Consider the following 19,413-nt stretch of genomic DNA (forward strand, 5'->3'; position numbering starts at 1 on the left):
TTAATGTGACTTTTTGTTTCTGTTTACATTTATTACACAACATTGTCCAGTTTATCAGACAAGTTTTGATGTCAGTTGTATTATTCCAGGGTAGTGGACGGACAGCATTAATGTGGGCAGCCTATGGAGGACATGTGGAAGTGTGTCAACTTCTCCTGGAGAACAGATGTAACAAAGATATCACAGATGTATGTTATCTACTAAATCTGATCACATTACTTTTAATCAACACAAAATCATGTTGTTAATTAGACAGGTTTAATGGACAGTTAATGTTTGTAATAATTATAAAAAGTGGGGTCTAATTTTACTCATAGTATTGTTCTGAATCATAAAATATAACTTTTTTTCATTTTTCTTTAAAAAAATATTTTCTTAAAATTTATGATCATACTGAATTTACACTAAATTCTGTTGTCAAGCAGACAGTTTTAATTAATGTGACTGGTAATTTCTGTTTATATTTATTACACAACATTGTCCAGTTTATCAGACAAGTTTTGATGTCAGTTGTATTATTCCAGGATGGTGGATTGACAGCATTAATGTGGGCAGCCGGTAAAGGACGTGTGGAAGTGTGTCAACTTCTCCTGGAGAACAGATGTAAAACAGATATCACATCAGTATGTTATCTTCTGAATCTGATCACATTACTTTTAATCAACACAAAATCATGTTAATTAGACAGGTTTAATGAACAAATATTGTTAGTAATAATTATATAAAAAGGGGTCTCATTTTACTCATAGTATTGTTCTGAATCAGAAAATACAACTTTTTTCATTTTTCTTTAAAGAAAATATTTTCTTAAAATTTATGATTCTACTACTGGATCTACACTAAATCATGTTGTTAATTAGACAGTTTTAATGTATGTTATCTACTAAGTCTGATCACATTACTGTTAACCAACATAAAGTTGTTAATAAGACAGGTTTAATGGACAACTATTGTTTGTAATAATTACATAAAGTGGGGTCTCATTTTTCTTGTCTCCTCGTACTAAATCAGGAAATGTAACTATTTTTCATATATCTTTGAAATTTTTTTTTTTTTAAATTGATCATTATTCTGAACCATAATAATCAGACAAATTTTATAATAATATCAACAAATACTCGCCAGAATTATATAAAGTGAGATCTCATTTATTTCTGTGCATTTCACTGAATCAATTGATATAAATATTTTATGCATTTCTTGCAAAAAAATGTTTGTTAACATGACATTTCTGATAGAAGTTCTGACATCCCACAAAAAAACATGTTGTTTATGTACAATACAAATACAAGTGTGACTGGTCATTTTATTCAGTTTTGACCACTGATTCATGTGATATACATTTTGTTTTTATTTATTACACAACATTATCCAGTTTATCAGACACGTTTTATGTCAGTTGAAGGATATTATTGACATTGAGAAAATAGTGTCCATAATATTTACTTGTTATTTGGTATTATTATAGAGTGATGGATACACAGCTTTACATCTGGCTGCTAAGTGGGGACATCTACAGACCACAAGATGTCTTGTAGAACAAGGAGGTCTCAGTCCCTTGGTCAAAACACATGAGGTAATATTTTACAGAATATGCTCAGTATTCAACTAGTAAATTATGCATCACTAAAATGATGTTTAAGATATTTTTGCTCAAATGGACTTTTTTCTCAAGGTTAAAGTATGTCATATGATCCTTGAAATTGAACTAAAAATATGAAAGTGTTTTATAGACTTAGATGGCTAATATTTATTATAAAACACATGCACATAGACGATCATATAAAAGAAATCATTTTTTTTCTTCAAAATCTTCTAAACTAAAATGACTGTGTTTATAGACAACTAACACATTTTGGGTGATTAGTTATACTAAAAGGGGATAATTTTATTATTCCATAATTCCATAATTTGTTACCCAAATTATATGAATATCTCAGTTTTAGGGAAAATAAGCAATAGTAATAACCTATAAGTAAATGGATAAAATAATTTTTGATATCAAAAATAATAATTTGTATTGATTCAAAATTAGACCTGGCAATATCCTGAATATGGCACTTGTTGTTATTAAACAAACTGTAAACAAACAATCTGTCAAAAGACCCATACACCAATCTGTTGTCGTGACAATGATAACAAAATTATTAGATCGTATCAAAAAAGCAATACATTAAATAAAGGCAACAGTAGTATACCGCTGTTTGAAATTCATAAATCGATAGAGAAAAAAAACAAATCCGGGTTACAAACTAAAACTGGATGAAACGCATCAAATATAAGAGGAGAACAATGACACAACAGAAACACGTCCTTAAAATGTAACACACACAGAAACGAACTATAATATAACAATGGCAATTTCCCTGACTTGTTACAGGGCATTTTATAATAAAAATGGTGGGTTGAACCTGGTTTTGTTGCATGCCAAACCTCCCACTTTAATGGCGATGTTAATCATAACATTGAACTGACAACATTACTTGACAGGACTACAATACAAAAAAATTGGAGAAAATATAGGACAGAGAAACAAATAAATAATAGCCAACAAAAGGTACCAGGTAAAAAATTTAATACGTCAGACGTACAAGTTCATAATATATTTATGATTAAATAGTTAAAAAAATATTCTATTGTAAAAGTTACTTTATCTAAGTTAACTCTCCTTATATCGAAGTTATCTCCCCTTATATGGCAAAGTTTAAAAAAAATAATAAATCTGTTTTTTTGTAAAATATACCAGTAAATATGATAAATCACATTATTTTCTATATTAACATGAAAAGTCTTACACATAAATTACATACAACTTTCGAAATTTGCACATTTTATTAATTTAAAAGATCTCAACTGTTTGTTGTCCGTTTTTTTCAAAATCCAATATGGAGGAAGACACCGCAGCCTCCTTAAGACTGCAAATATCTTCAAATTCTTGTTTTTAAAAGCTATATAGTTGGAATAGTTGCAGAAAAAACTCTCAACTGTGCTATAATTTATGTATTTCCTTATTTATACGATGTCAGTGATAAAACTAAAAACTATGAAATCTGTAAAATAACAATATATAGTTATAGGAGGATATGGATAGGGTATACAGAGTAGAAAATCATGAATGATAGAAAAAAACATCGAGAATAGAGAGAATTGGGCAAAAAGATGACGAATAGAAAATAATGGAGTGCAAAAATATAAAGAATAAAGAAAAATGGGGTGCTAAAATATAAAAATAAAAAGTTAAAAAGACCCCCAAATTCTACAACCCCCATCTAGACATAAGGAGGCATTAACAGATTTAAAAAAAAAAACACGTACAAAAAATACAAAGACTAATTTAATGCTTACAGATTGAGATTATTTCATATGCTTTAAAAAAAAAAAGTTAAAAGCCTTCTTAAAGGCTACAGAAAAAGTTATAAAAATATTCAGAAAAATGTTCATGAGTTATATTTTATAATTGAAAATAATATGGTTAGCACCTGTAAAAACAAAATAACACACCACTCAGCTTCTACTGGTCTTGATTATTGTATGATATGTGTAACAAAAGTCTTCTTTGTAATTAACAGATGAAAGCAATATAAAGATTTGTCTGTATTTCAGGGTAAGACTCCATACGATCTAGCAGCAGCAGGAAAAAAGGGGCATTATAAAGAAGTGATGGAATACTTACAGGTACATATACTTTTGAATTACAAATGCTTACCCTAAGAATAACTCAGGTACAAAACCAGGATATTCCAGGTGACATTCTTTATGTCTTGAATTAAAAATTTCAAATTCTAATGCAATTTATTTGTTATTACGATTTTGATTGGACGAAATCATATATTTGAGAGGCTAAATTCAACGCTTTACCGGCCTTTCACAAAGTTAAGGCACTTTTTGAATTCAGGAAATAATTGGTTTGTGATTTCTTCAATAATAAACACAATTAGTAGATGTCTTTTATTACATTCAAGAGTGTTTAAGGCGAAAACAAGCTTTGCAAAACTCTATTTGAGATTCTTACACCGACAGTCTGTTTATAACCTCATTTTCATGGTTAACTTGTCTTATCTCAGATCAGGTTTGGGGTAATTGGAATTGTAAGCATCAGTCGGCTATAATTTATTAAAAAAATTTGAGTAATCATTGAAATCATGGTTATTATTAATCAACCAAAAATTACAAATAATTTAATTTAATCAATTACTTTGCAAAATATCTTTAAATCCTGATTTTAATTAAACAATGTATTACATTCTGATTAAATTGATGAAAAATTCTAAAATTGCGTTTGTTTTCAATATGAAAAAATTAAATATTTCATGTCTTGGATAAACCTATTTTTATTCATTTTAAATAAATAGGATAACTTTATTTAGTATGTGCATACCTTGTAAGGTCCCCATGTCTGTCAGACAGTTTTCATTTGGCATCAATCTTATTTCATTGTTCAGTGAACAAGGCTAAGTCTTCATGGTCAAGTCTATATATCAGATACAATAATCAAAAAGTCTACTATAATTGGTGTATGAAATGATTGTAAGATGTACATGTCCAATTGACAGGTGTCATCTGACCTCATTTTCATGGTTCAGTGGTGTAATTTGATTTTTTGTGTTGTTCTTATTTTCTTGTTTTCTTATATTATATGCAATAGGTCAACTATATTTGGTGTATGGAAGTAACTTAGGATGTACATGTCAGTCTGGCAGGTTTATTTGACCTTTTTTTAGTCATAGGAAAGACTTCTGGTTTGAAACATGCACAAGTACAACCAATCATATGATAGATAACAAAACTGAAAAATAAATAAGCTAATCAGAGCGTTCTCCATATCACATATCATGATGTTTAGGTCGCAAGAATCATCTCCTTTAAAGTAGTGGACAATTATTTTTCGTGTTTATCTACATGTAAACTACGATTATATGATTATACTACTTTCAATTGATAAATAGAGCATCTCTGTATTCTGTCTACTGATTTCTTTGAAATGTTTACTATTTAAGGGATCGTACCATTTGCATATATATATTAAAATAAGTAAAACATGTGGAAACAAGAATGTGTCCATAGTACACGTGTGCCACATCGGCACTATATTTACTACTGAAGTTGATTGGACTTCAACTTCATTTATAACTACCTCGACCACAAATTTTAATCTGAAGTGGGACAGACAGACGGACGGATGAACGAAATAACGAAAGCACGGATGCACCGACTAGACTTGAAAACATAATGCTCATAAATGGGGCATAAAAATATATTGGTGAAAGTGGTGATATGGCAAAAATGAAAGTAGGGAAGAGATTAGAGGGGGGCAGGACCTTTTTCGGGACGTCGGGATCGGGTGTTTTTAAGCTCAGAATTTGGGTATTGATCCTTACGGGATCCGGGAACATATTTTATGATTTCGGGATATGAATTTCTTTAAATTCTGCATCTCGGGATTTCATTTTTTTAATGCCTGGGATTTTGGGATCAGGACCCCTCCGACCACCCCTCAAATAAGCCTCAGTCGGTCTTAGTCATTTATACAAGATTCAAATTCTACCATTGGCATGTTAATAAGGCTCTCAAAAGAAAAACCACTGATGGATTGTCCTAGAAGCATATTTTATTAGACTAATAATGGTCTATATTAGTCCTATAACATAAGACTCTGGAGGTTCATATCATTTACATTCAACGTTTTTTATCGGATAATGTTTTTTTTACTATCAATGTTGAACCCCAGAGTCTTATAACAAGTATCCATTTTCTCGTAGTGGATTCCCAACGAATTTTTGTGGGAACTTTGAACGACAATTTGACAATGTTTACGGAAGTTTTAAGTTTACTTATGTCACTATCCTTTCAAGTGAACATCTCAAATAATAAATAAAATGTCTTACCTTATCATATGTTGGATTTATATCCTTTTTTTAACCACTTTTCAAACTGTCCCCCCTTATTTCAAATTGTCAAGCGGATCAAGTACGAGAAGTTCCGCAGGTCTTTCCGAATGTTAATCAGTTGTACATATTCCAGAATATTCTTTGGAAAACGAATTTTGTTTTGACTTTAAGATGATTAAAACTGTTGAAATGATTTTATTTCGTCATCAATAGAAAAGGAAGCTTACCATCAAATCTTTCTATACCCTTAAGAGGCGTCCATTTAGTATTCATAAAAAGGTAAAGGATGGTTGTATAAATGAATGCTATATCCCGATGATAACAGGAATTACACGGTGATAATTTCTACAAAGAGTTATTGAAAGGAAAAAAAACTGTGTAATGAATTCGAAAATAATGGTCGAAGCTGGAAATGGTGACTATTATTACATACACGAATAAGGCAGTTGGCTTTCTCGATTTACTTTCTTTACAGATTTTTTTTCATGTTGGAGATTTGCATTACAGCGGGTTTTTTTCCTTTAAGTTTAGCGGAAGGCCATGTGGTATAAACTGCTTAAATCAACTTCATTTTAAACTCTTGTTGATGTAACATTAGTTTGTCTCATCGGCTTCAATACCACATCTCCTTGCAATTTTGATTATGGCTAATTGCATAATGCTTGTAGAGTAAAGCTTTGGTCGACTTGCTACATAAGCTCTGTAAAAAGATTCACATATTAATTCAAAATATATGTATATCTAGTTAATTTAATACATTTAATACATAGCTCACCGGTTAACAGTGGCGGATCCAGGAATTTTCATAAGTGGGGGCCCACTGACTGACCTAAGAGGGTGCCCGCTCCAGTCACGCTTCAGTGATTTCCTATATAAGCAACCAATTTTTTTCCCAAAAAGGGGGGGGGGGGGGCGGGCCCCCTGCCCCCCTAACCTAAATCCGCCTCTGGTTATAGGCAGTCTGGGGTCAAATGTAAATAAATAAACTGTAAAATGTGATTCTATCAGTAGTGTGTAACATGTTAAAAAGTGATTCAAATGATATAAATGTTACACAAATTACGGAAACCAATAATTTTATAAATTTGAATTTATGCATTACAATATATTTCATGTTTCTTGTGCTGTTAATCTGGCGGCCACTTTTCCCTTTCTTTTTCTTATTTATAATTTTAAACGACTTCATGTACTATTTCCAAAAAACTTATTTTCTTCTTGTCATATTCAAACAATAATAATACTTTAAGCCCTTCAATGAGACATCACACAAAAAAACAAACTAAGATAAAATTGTGAGATCAACATACATGGATGAAAAGTTTAAATATCAAATGTCCAAAATCAGTGTTGTCCTATTATATTGGCAATAAACTGACAGATGTACCAGGGATGGATTCAGTTTTATTTTATCATGATAGCTTTACTTTGTCGCTTAAAGCCACCGGCAAATATATAAGCGATATCATAAACTGCACCAGCACTTGTATCGGATGTTTAATTGTAAATGCATTGACCGCAGACAACTTCATAGAAGATAAATCAGATACAATGAAAGACGAAGGATGCGATTTTCAGCACTGTCGGTGTCCTTCTTGTAAATGTTGTGCAACTGTACTTGTCGAGAAAGGAGCAAATTTAGTGGACAAGTTTCTAAAAACACCCAGAGATTTAAATTGCATTCTTTCTAGAACTTTCTACTCTAACAACTTGCTATTATTCTTTGTAACAACTCGATTTTTGCAATACAATATTGTCTCGCCAGCTATTATTTATTTCTATTGATATATACAAGAAAACGTTTGGTGAATGAGAATTGGCTCGCTCACCCCCGTTGTTGGAACTCGTATTTTGAAAGATATTTATCTACTCATCCGCCCTCACAACTAGAAATTAACTTCTACTGATGCTTAACAACTTTGACAAGAGAACTTTTGATGGATGAGAATTGGCTCGCTCACTGTTGTATGAACTCGTATTTTAAAGGATCATCGCCTCGCCCGCTCTCACGACTCGCAATTGATTTATGTTCATTCTTAACAGCTTGGACAAGATAACTGGCTTGCTCACTCCGTTGTATAAACTCATATTTTGAAGGACATGTATAACCCGCTCTCACAACTTGAAATTAATATCTTGTGATGCTTAACAACTTACTAAAGAACATTTGGTGAATGTGAATAGCTCACCTCTGTTTTATGAAGCTGTACTTGTAAAATCATGTATTGCCACGCTCGCTCTCACACTGGTGCACTTTCATGGAACATTGCAACTTCATACCGTTAGCAGCTAGCAGATTTCATGAACATTTGAACTCGTATTTCGAAAGAAATTCATCGCATCGCCCGTTCTATTGACTAGAGAACATTTATTTTGTGAATTTGGCTCGCACGCCTCCGTTACATGAACTCATATTTTCAAAGACATTTATAACCTCGCCCGCTCTCACAACTCGCCCATAATTTCTGTTGGTGCTCAATAAACAACTTGGAGTAGAGAACTTTTTGTGAAAGACGATTGGTTTTTCCCCCGACCCCGTTATGTGATTGAACTCGCGAATTTGCATTTGAAAGTCGGCAAAAGTGGACAGTTATTGGGTACGAACCGACTCGCTTAATGAATAAGTTATACCTATAATTAATGTTTAAACATATTTTTTATTAATCTGTTGATACATTATAACTGCATTTTGGACATTGATCTTTTCAACGGTTTGGGGGGGGGGGGGGGGGGGGGGGTAAAAATAGAACCGTGCCATATTTTTTTATTCTTTATGTTTTTTGCCGATTGTTCTCTATTCTGTTAACCCCATTCGTAATCTCTTAGCACTTTTTATGGTTATCTCAATAATTGCATGACAAAATATAACACAATGGTTATCTCAATAGTTGCATGACAAAATATAACACAATAAACTAAATATAAAAATATGTACAATTACTGTAAAACCTATAAAATACAGTCTGCCACACCATTACAATTGGTCGTGTTTTCGTGTAGAACCGTGCCATATTTTTTTATTCTTTATGTTTTTTGCCGATTGTTCTCTATTCTGTTAACCCCATTCGTAATCTCTTAGCACTTTTTATGGTTATCTCAATAATTGCATGACAAAATATAACACAATGGTTATCTCAATAGTTGCATGACAAAATATAACACAATAAACTAAATATAAAAATATGTACAATTACTGTAAAACCTATAAAATACAGTCTGCCACACCATTACAATTGGTCGTGTTTTCGTACGTTGTTCTATACTGGTTCTTAATATTATCGTCAAATTCGTTTCGTTCGCGAAATCCTTAAAATAAAGAATCGGCACATATATTTGAAATAAAATGGCGTGAAAAAAATTGTTTGTCAACTCAGGATAAAAGTGATGGATTAGGAACATTATTTTTAACAATTAATACGGTAAGAAGTTACTTTCATTCATATTTAGGTTGTTCCTAATACTTTTATTTGTTTTGGCAGTGGATTATTAATTTAAAAATGAGAAAAAATGACAAATTTTATAAGACTCTGGGGTTCAACATTGATAGTAAAAAAAAAATTATCCGATAAAAAACGTTGAATGTAAATGATATGAACCTCCAGAGTCTTATGTTATAGGACTATGGTCTATATATAAGCAGTTACATTTATTTCATGTTCAGTTGAAGCGGTGCAAATTTTTAACTTAATTTGACTTTTACCAAAAGGTGCATTTTAGCAAAGGAGAAGAATAATTGTGGTCTGAGGCCAGAAACATGAAAATAATTTAATTTAACAGAAGGACACAAATATCGGACTTTGGAAAAAGGGAGAGGGATTTTGATACCTTTTATGAAATTCTCCATACATAATATCTTTTACAAAAAAATTATCCTACAACAGTTTACAAGCTGTATATGCCGCGATTTCGGGGGTGTGTTCTAGTGTATATATATTTTATCATAAATATAGCACTTAATTTGCTGAAACTAAAAAGAATAGAATATACATTCACGTTTTTCTACAATATTTTAACAATTTGATTACTTTTCAAAACAAAAATGTTCATAAATTAGAAACCACTTATAACAGCACTACATGTAAATATACATTTCTAAATAACATATTGTTGTGGTTTGTTCCAAGAAATAATCTTCTGAGTAGTCTTTATATGTAGATATGGAGTAACTAGGTAGCAGATAGATCCTAGAAATTGCATGTGGGCTTCCTGGTCAAATCTCTACAATAAAATTGGTGACGTCTGATCACAAATGTGTAGGTTAGTTCTGGTATATTTGACCTTGCCCTCATTTTCATGGTTCATTGCACAGTGTTAAGTGTTTTTGTCTATTTCTCTTGAACTGTAACTATATTTGGTGTATCAAATGATTGTAAGTTGTATATGTCTGTCTTGTAGGTATCACCTGACCTTGACTCATGTTCATTTTTGATTGGTCAATATTAAGTTTTCATGGTTAAGTTTCTTTCTTGGATACTATAGGCAATAGGCCAACTATATTTGGTGTATGGAATGATTGTAAGGTGTATATGTGCCCAATAGCAAGAAATTTTCAATTGCACAGTATTGCGCAATAGCAAGAAATATTCAATAGCACAGTATTGCGCAATAGCAAGAAATCTTCAATTGCTTAGTATTGCGCAATAGCAAGAAATTTTCAATTGCACAGTATTGCGCAATAGCAAGAAATATATCCAATAGCACAATATTGCACAATAGCAAGAAATCTTCAATTTCACAGTATTGCGCAGTAGCAAGAAATATTGAATCGCACAGTATTGCGCAACTGCAATAAATATTCAATTGTACAGTATTGGGCAATAGCAAGAAATCTTCTTTTTGGTCAAGGTAGTTTTTGATGAAGTTGAAGTCCAATCAACTTGCAACTTAATACATGTTCCCTATGATATGATCTTTCTAATTTTAATGCCAAATAAGAGTTTTGACTCCAATTTCATGGTCCATTAAACATAGAAAATGATAGTGCGAGTGTGGCATCCATTTACTATATGGACACATTCTTGTTGTCTATTATCTTGAAAACTATTTTAGATAGATAGAAAATGTTATTTGAAAAAAAAAAAAAATCAGGCATGCAAGATCCACAAAAATACTAATACTAACAAAACAATTGGATAACTCCTTTAAAAGCAGTAATCATGGTAACAGCCTTAAACAATGATTTTTGACCAATTTTCTTTGTCCATCTTATAATTTTTCAAAGATCATCTCCTCTGAAACGAATGTCTGTCATATTTATTTAAGTAAGGCTGTTAGTTTTCTCAATTGAATATTTCATATTTTTCATGTCATGGCCTTTTATAGCTGACTTTATGGTACAGGTTTTTATACGACCGCCAAAAAAATGCATTCTTATAATACTATCATGTCGTGATTGTCGTCCAAAGACACATTTGGTTTCCGGACAATAACTTTAGTTTATGTGAATGGTTCTCTATGAAATTTTACCAGAAGGTTCAATACCACAAAAGGAAGGCTGGGATTGATTTTGGGGTTATGGTACCAACAGTTTGGGAATAAGGGGTCAAATAGGGGCCAAAAACAAACATTTTTGTAGTTTCTGGATAATATCTTGTGTGTAAGTGTATGGATCTCTCTGAAATTGTACCCTAAGCTTCCATATATTAAAGGGCAGGCTGGGATTTAGATGTTTTAAAACAATCAATCAATCTTATTTTGTTTTGGCAAAATGCCTAATTGCATTGTATAATGTTTGGCGCAAACATGACAGATGAGGGATATCCAGACACCTTCGAGCCTCTAGCTGGTTTATACCCTAAATATATGTTAAAGGAGAATTTTTTTATATGATGGAACAATTTTAGATACTTGATTTACTCGATTTTACAGATGCTTAAAATGGAGGTTATCCAAAAGTGAACGGATACATTTTATCAAGACAAATGATAACAAGTGTGAGATCACTGCGGAATATTGGGATATTCTACAGTTGGAACAATTTTCAATTTAAAGGTGCATTCAAAATGCATTTGCAAATCAACATGAAGCGAGATTATGTCTACAAGGGGATGTTCCAAATTCAAAAACCACCTTTACACTTTAAACTATATATCTCTTATTACTCTGGGCTACCCTTTTTCCTGAAAAAATATGAAAATTTGTTCGATACAAATATTATATAATGTGAAACATTTGTTTTATAAAGTATGTTTTGGGGGGTTGATATTTTAGAATTTTTATAGTGCAACTAGTGACATGAGTAAAGATATATTCACAGTGCATATTCCTAATTTTTCAGACTGTCATGTCAGAGAAATCTTCAGGCGTGAATGCTGGAATAGGAATAGAAGGTATTTTTATTAGTTTATTATTAATAATACTCTAGCTAGGAATTGCAAAATAACAACTTTTTTTTTTGTACGACGTCATGCAATTAACTGCAATGTATTGATGAGATTTATCACTATAGAATAGATGATAACAAACTATGGAGCTATATAGTGTAAGCAGCTTTCCAATATATGAAATACACCACATAGCAAGTACCATCAAATATATGGTCTTCTATACGATGCTATAATACAATTTTATTCGTACTTTGCAATTACAAGCAATATTCTACTTTGCTTCTTGAACTATTTCCCCAAGAAAAAAGGTAGCCATTGTACAGACGACACACTGACATAATAGCTGTTAGAAAACATTTATTTTTGGCTCACCTGCGACCTAAGTCATAGAAAGTGAAACATGGAATGAACACTCCAATCATGTCATGCATCAGTCATCAAGGTAAAGCTTCTGTTGTCAAGTCCGTTTCTCAGATACTATAAACAGTATGTAAACTATATTTGATGTATAGAATTATTGTAAGATGAACTTGTCTGTCTGGCAGCTTTCATCTGACCATGATCTCATCTTCATGGTTCATTGGTCAATGTTGAGTTTTTTTTAGTCCGTTTCTTGGATCCTGTAAGCAATAGGTCAACTATATTTTGTATTCGAGATCGTGATGGTAAGGTGAACAAGTCTGTCTGGCATAACTCATCTGACCTTGACCTCATTTGCATAAGTCATTGGTCAATGTAATGTTTGCAAAGTTAAGTCCCTTTCTTAGATACATTGTAATTTAAGCAATATATTAACTATATATTTGGAGTATGGAATGATTTCAAGTTGTACTTATCATATATCTGTTCATCTGACCCTCACTTCATTTTCACGTTTCACTGGTCAATGTTTAGTTTTCATAGTAAGACTTGTTTCTCAGGAACTACTAGCATTAGGTGATCTTTATTTGGTATTTGAAATGTCACAGTGTATGGTGTTCATTAATTTCATCGCAGTAAGCCAGACATAGGTATTACTATCTAGCGGCGGTGGCATAAACTATTTGTATCAAGATTTATATTTCGGAAGGAAGAAGACCTAGATGATTTATACCTTGTATGCAGATACCTTATGTTGCAAAGTTTCCGTCCGTTATATGCCCATTGTCCTTGACCTCATTTTCATGGTTCAGCGACTGCTTGAAAAAAAATATTAGTTTTTTTGTCGTGTGAAATTGTCACTTATTTTTAGCTCACCTGGCCTAAAAGGCCATGTGAGCTTTTCTCATCACTTGGCGTCCGTCATCGTTATCGTCTGTCGTCGTTAACAATTTTTCAAACATCTTCGCCACTGAAACTACTGGATGGATTTAAAAGAAACTTAGCATGATTGTTCCTTAGATTATCCTGCACAAAGTGTGTGCTTCGATTTTTGATCCGTCAAAACACATGGCTGCCGTTACTTAAAATAGAACATAGGGGTCAAATGCAGTTTTTGGCTTATATCTCATAAACGAAAGCATTTAGAGCAAATCTGAGATGGGGTAAAAATGTTCATAAGGTCAATATCTATCAGCCCTGAAATTTTCAGATGAATCAAACAACCCATTGTTGGGTTGATGCCACTTAATTGGTAATTTTAAGGAAATTTTGCAGTTTTTGGTCATTTTCTTGAATATTATTATAGATAAAGATAAACTGTAAACAGCGAAAATGATCAGCAAAGTAAGATCTACAAATAAGTTAATATGTCCAAAATTGTCAATTGACCCCTTAAGGGGTTATTGTCCTTTAATGACAATTTTTCACAATTTGTTCATCATATTTGCTAACTTTAAAAAATCTTCTCTAAAACTACTCAACCAAATTCAACCAAACTTCAACTGAATGATCAGTAGGGTGTATAAAATAAAGTTTGTGTTTTATTTTCTATTTCGTCAAAAAACATGGCCGTCATGACTAAAAATAGATCACAGGGTAAAATGCAGTTTTTGGCTTATATCTTAAAAAACTCCAGCATTTAGAGCAAATAAGACAAGAAGTTAAAGTATTCATTAGGTCAAGGTCTACCTGTCCTGAAATTTTCAGCCGAATTGGGTAACTGGTTTTTCAGGTAAAATGCCCCTGAATTGATGATTTTAAAGACATTTTGCAGTTTTTGGTTATTATCTTGAATATTATTATAGATACAGATAAACTGTTAATAGCAAAAATGTTAAGCAAAGCAAGATCAACAAATAAGTCAATTTGAACAAAATTTGTCAATTTGTCAATTAAGGAGTTATTGCCCTTTAAACACTTTTTTCACAATTTGTTCATCATGTTGACTTACGTTAAAAAATCTTCTCCTTTGAAACTGCTGTATCAATTTCAGCCAAACTTAGGCTAAATGAGTTTCAGAGTATCTAGTATAAATTTCATATTTCATTTCCTTGTATGACAGAAACATAGCTCCTATGGCTAAAATAGAACATAGGAGAAAATGATTTTTTTTTTTGCTTTTGAAGAAAATAGGACGATTCAAAGAACATTTAAATAAATTGAAAAGCCAAAATAATCATTGATGAGAGATTTAACCAAAAAAAATAAGGTGAGCGATGCAGGCTCTTGAGAGCCTCTTGTTAGTAATAGGGTAACTATATTTGGTATATGGGTTCCTTCTAACGTCTACATGTTCGTCAAACAGGATTTACCTGACCTCGACCTCAATTCATGGATCAGTGATCAAGGTTAAAGGCACATGATTAGGTCCATTTCTTAGATACTACAATCAGCAGGTCAACTATATGTGGTGTATGTAATGATTGTAAGGGGTATATGTCAGACTGGCAGGTTTTCATTTGACCTTGACCTCATTTTCATGGTTCATTGGTCATTGTTATTTTTGTCTCGCCTTGACAGAGTCAAAAAGCGAGACATAGGTATGCTGTTTCCGGCGTCGGTGGCGGTGGCTGCGACGGCGACTGCGTCAACAATTTATTAGTTTGTGATTAGGTCTAGTTAATATGGTGAACGGCAAGTGGTAGGTCAATCATATTTGGTATGCAGTTGTATGGGCATTGGCACATCTCATTTCCATGGAGATTATTTGGCCCTACCCCCTCAGTCATGGTGTATTGACTTCGAAACTTTTGATTATTTTTAATGTATTAGTTTGAGATTAGGTCAGTTTATGGGGAACCATAAGTGGTAGGTCAATGATATTTGGTATGCAGTTGTATAAGCATTGGCAAAACTCCTTTCCATGGAGATAGTTTATCTCCGCCCTGGGGGTCTATTGACTCTGAATTTTTTTCTTATTTATCATAATCATGTATTAGTTTGTGATTAGGTCAACCTATTAGTGGTAGGCCAATGTTAATTGGTATTCAGTTGTTTAAGCTTTGGCACATCTTATTTCCATGGAGAATATTTGGCCTTGCCCCCCAGTCACAGGATATTTTACAATTGGTCTTTGTTATGTAAGCTCTACAGCTAACTTAAGTACATTCGAATGCCAGTTTTCTGTTTTCAATATTTGACATTGATTGTTTTAATCTCTTTCAAAATTTTAAGATTCTATCTTGAATAGTTTTTGAACACCAGTGAGATTGGGGTTCCAAAAATTGTCATTTTCAGACGTTATGCAGTTGCCCTTCAAATTTAACATTATTTTTATCTTTAAAATATTTTTAACAGTAAGTGTAATGACCCTTTCTCTTGTTATCATTTACAAATTATTAAATGGCAATTAAAACGATTCCAACATTACACAAATCTGAGCTAATTTAACATGCAGAATTGTAAAAGTGGTGCTTAGTTATACATTTTTTATACGACTGCAAAAATGTTGCGGTCGTATATTGGTATCACGTTGTCGTCGTCGTCGTCCTTAGACAGTTGGTATTTGCACTTTAGTATAAGTAAATTATTAGGTTATGGTCCTAACAGTTTAGGAATTAGGGGCAAACAAAAGGCTCAAATAAGCATTTTTTCTAGCTTGTTGTTCGGTGTGAGCCAAGGTTCCCTGTTGAAGGCCGTACGTTGACCTATAATTGTTTACTTTTATAAATTGTTATTTGGATGGAGAGTTGGCTCATTGGCACTCACACCACATCTTCCTATATATAATAACTTGATGAACGGTGTATGGATCTCTCTGAAATTATTCCACAAGTTTCCATACCACGAAGGGATGGTTAGAATTGGCTTTGGGGGTTATGGCTCAAACCATTTAGGAATTAGGGGCAAACAAAGGGGGAAAATAAGGGTTCCTTGTCAATGGACAATTTAAAAGCAGTGTAAGGGAAGTAATCCAAAAACAAAATTGTACAATGTTGTACAATGTTGGATCACCTCCCTTACACTGGTTTTAAATTATCTATTTTAGTACTTTTATTAACCAGATTTTCGAAGTGAATTAAGGTTATTGATTTGCGGATATACGGCGGGAAGGCGGCTGCGAAACAGTTTCTGCACGATAATATGAAAACGCTATGATGAGTTTTTTTTTCAAAGGAGTAGGTCCGGTGTAATATGGTATTTTGAATCCCATGGTAAATTGACCCCGGGGTCAAAATACCGCTATGGTAAATTGAACCCCACCCCCCTGTATGGAAAATTGAACCCCCCTGTTTTTTTCATTCTACTTAGTAACTGAGAAATAAAACATTTTACATTATATAAAAGCTAATCAAAGATTAAAAATCATTCATACAAAAACGGGAGGTAAATTTTCCACACTTGGTTTAAAGAGAAATATTTGCTTGGTATTTTAAGTGCTCTGAAGTCTTAACCAACAAAATATCATTCAAAAAACCTTCTTAAAGCATTATAACTAGATCAAGTAGCTTGAACAATTATTTGAAATTGGAAACATTTAAATAGAATGGCAGACTTAAGTTTTAATTTTTAATGGTAAAAAAGGGGGAGGGGGTCAAATTACCATGGCTCTTTTTTTAAAATCTAAAAAGTAAAATTTTCGAAACATCTTTTCAAGCTAGTAAAATCATACTAACCAGTAATTGGAGTATATTTACTATGTAAATAAACTCATCGTAGATACCAGAATTTAATTTTGTATATACGCCAGACACGCGTTTCGTCTACAAAAGACTCATCATGATGCCGGAATCCAAAAAAGTTAAAAAGGCCAATTAAAGAACGAAGTTGAAGAGCATTGAGGACCAAAATTCCTAAAAGTTTTGCCAAATCCAGCTAAGGTAATCTATGCCTGAGGTAGAAAAGCCTTAGTAATTCAAAAATTCTAAATTTTGTAAACAGTTAATTTATAAATATAACCATTTCAATGATAATTCATGTCAGCACAAAAAGTGCTGACTACTGGGCTGGTGATACCCTCGGGGATATAAATCTCCACCAGCAGTGGCATCGACCCAGTGGTTGTAAATAAACTCATCATAGATACCAGGACTAGATTTTGTATATACGCCAGACGCGCGTTTCGTCTACAAAAGATTCATCCGTAAGGAGTTACAGTAGCTAGAATTTTTAAAATTAAAGGTCTATAGTAGGGGGTTCAATATACCATTGTAGGCATGGCTATGGTAAAAAGGGGGGGGGTCAAAATACCATGGCAAAGTAAAAATGATAAACACATACAAACTGCTTATTGGAGTATTGTTACTATGTTAAAGAGTTAGAATAGCTAGAATTTTTTAAATGAGAGGTTTATAGTGGCGATTTTGGCCAAATCTTCAGGTTGAGCTGATGAAAGATTTTGGACACTTTTTAGCCCACCTGGCCCAAAGGGCCAAGTGAGCTTTTCTCATCACTTGGCGTCTGTCGTCCGTCGTTAGCTTTTATAAAAATCTTCTCCTCTGAATCTACTGGGCCAAATTAAATCAAGCTTGGCCACAATCATCATTGGGGTATTTAGTTTAAAAATGTGTGGCGTGACCCTGCCAACCAACCAAGATGGCCGCCATGGCTAAAAAACGAACATAGGGGTAAAATGTAGATTTTGGCTTTTACTCAAAAACCAAAGCATTTAGAGCAAATCTGACACGGGGTAAAATTGTTTATCAGGTAAAGATCTATCTGCCCTGAAATTTTAAGACGAATCGGACAACCGGTTGTTTGGTTGCTGCCCCTGGATTGAGGAAATTATACCGGTTTTTTGGCTATTATCTTGAATATTATTATAGATAGAGATAAACTGTAAACAGCAATAATGTTCAGCAAAGTAATTATTAAGATCTACAAATAAGTTAATGTGACTAAAATGGTCAGTTGACCCCCTTAAGGAGTTATTGCCCTTTAGGCCTAAATTAAAATATTGTTTGTTTGCCCTTTGCGGACCCTATGTTTTGAAACAGGGTAGGTAAGAAGGTAAAATATTTTCTTTTTCTTTCCCAAAAAATAACTTAGCTAGGTACATTTTTTGTCATGGGTAGGCAGGTAGGTATAATATTTTATTTTATAGATACAAAATCTGCATGACGTCATTTTTGTCTGTATTGCATTTATGTTTAAGTATGCTTTTGCTAATAAGTTTTTTTGGACTATTAGTATAAATTCCCAGGAAGTTTTGAAAAAAAATTATCATGTGGTCCGAGACCACAATTGTCGTCCCTTTATTTTCGTTGTTCACAAATATAGTCACCATTGTTGACAGTGGGTTACTTGCCAATAATTTTTATACCCCTTCTAAATTTATTTCTCTATGTTTAATGCCTCAAATTGCAAGTAGGGGGTAAAATTACACTGTAAGGAAATTTGGGTCCAGAATTTTAAAGGAAAGTAGTGATTTGGTCCAGCTGAAAAAGGTTAAAAATTAGCACTTCGGAAGCTGTCAAAAGATTTCAAGACGCCCTTAACATAAAATTGTCCATATTTTGAGTTAGAGCCGATGAAGTTTTCTATAATTTTTCTATAATTTGTCCCAAACGTAGTACAACACACTGTAAAAGTTTCTTTGAGAAAGCGCAGGTGGGATTTTTTTTATTTTCATTTATGTTCTAAAAGAAATGCACTACGAAATAATTGTGGTCTCGGACCATGTAGAATATGAAATTAATTCATATGCACTACTAATTTTATTTCAAATATAAAATTATAGGGCTGTGCGGCATATTTTCAACGTTTATATGCCTGGAACTTTTAAGAGTTTTAACTTACACTAATATTCTGTACTACGTACCTTGTACGCTTACCTTGACCTAAAGGTTTTCTGTAAGAGATAACTTTGTCCTGGTCAAATATGTCCGGGGAGACATACATTA

General features: G+C 32.8%; 1 protein-coding gene across 2 annotated transcripts in view; it reads left to right on the forward strand.

Moving 5' to 3' along the window:
• Positions 1–95: 95 nt before the first annotated feature.
• LOC134691303 (uncharacterized) overlaps positions 96–19,413 on the forward strand; it is a 259,838-nt gene continuing 240,520 nt past the window's right edge. For both annotated transcript variants that reach the window (XM_063551753.1, XM_063551755.1), the window contains exons 1-5: positions 96–188; positions 525–623; positions 1,469–1,576; positions 3,604–3,675; positions 12,163–12,214. In XM_063551753.1, coding sequence (XP_063407823.1) covers positions 111–188; positions 525–623; positions 1,469–1,576; positions 3,604–3,675; positions 12,163–12,214 — 409 coding nt within the window. In that variant the 5' untranslated portion in view covers positions 96–110. The remainder of the gene's footprint in view (positions 189–524; positions 624–1,468; positions 1,577–3,603; positions 3,676–12,162; positions 12,215–19,413) is intronic.

The sequence above is a fragment of the Mytilus trossulus genome, chromosome 11, assembly GCF_036588685.1.
Source record: "Mytilus trossulus isolate FHL-02 chromosome 11, PNRI_Mtr1.1.1.hap1, whole genome shotgun sequence".
NCBI lineage: Eukaryota > Metazoa > Mollusca > Bivalvia > Mytilida > Mytilidae > Mytilus > Mytilus trossulus.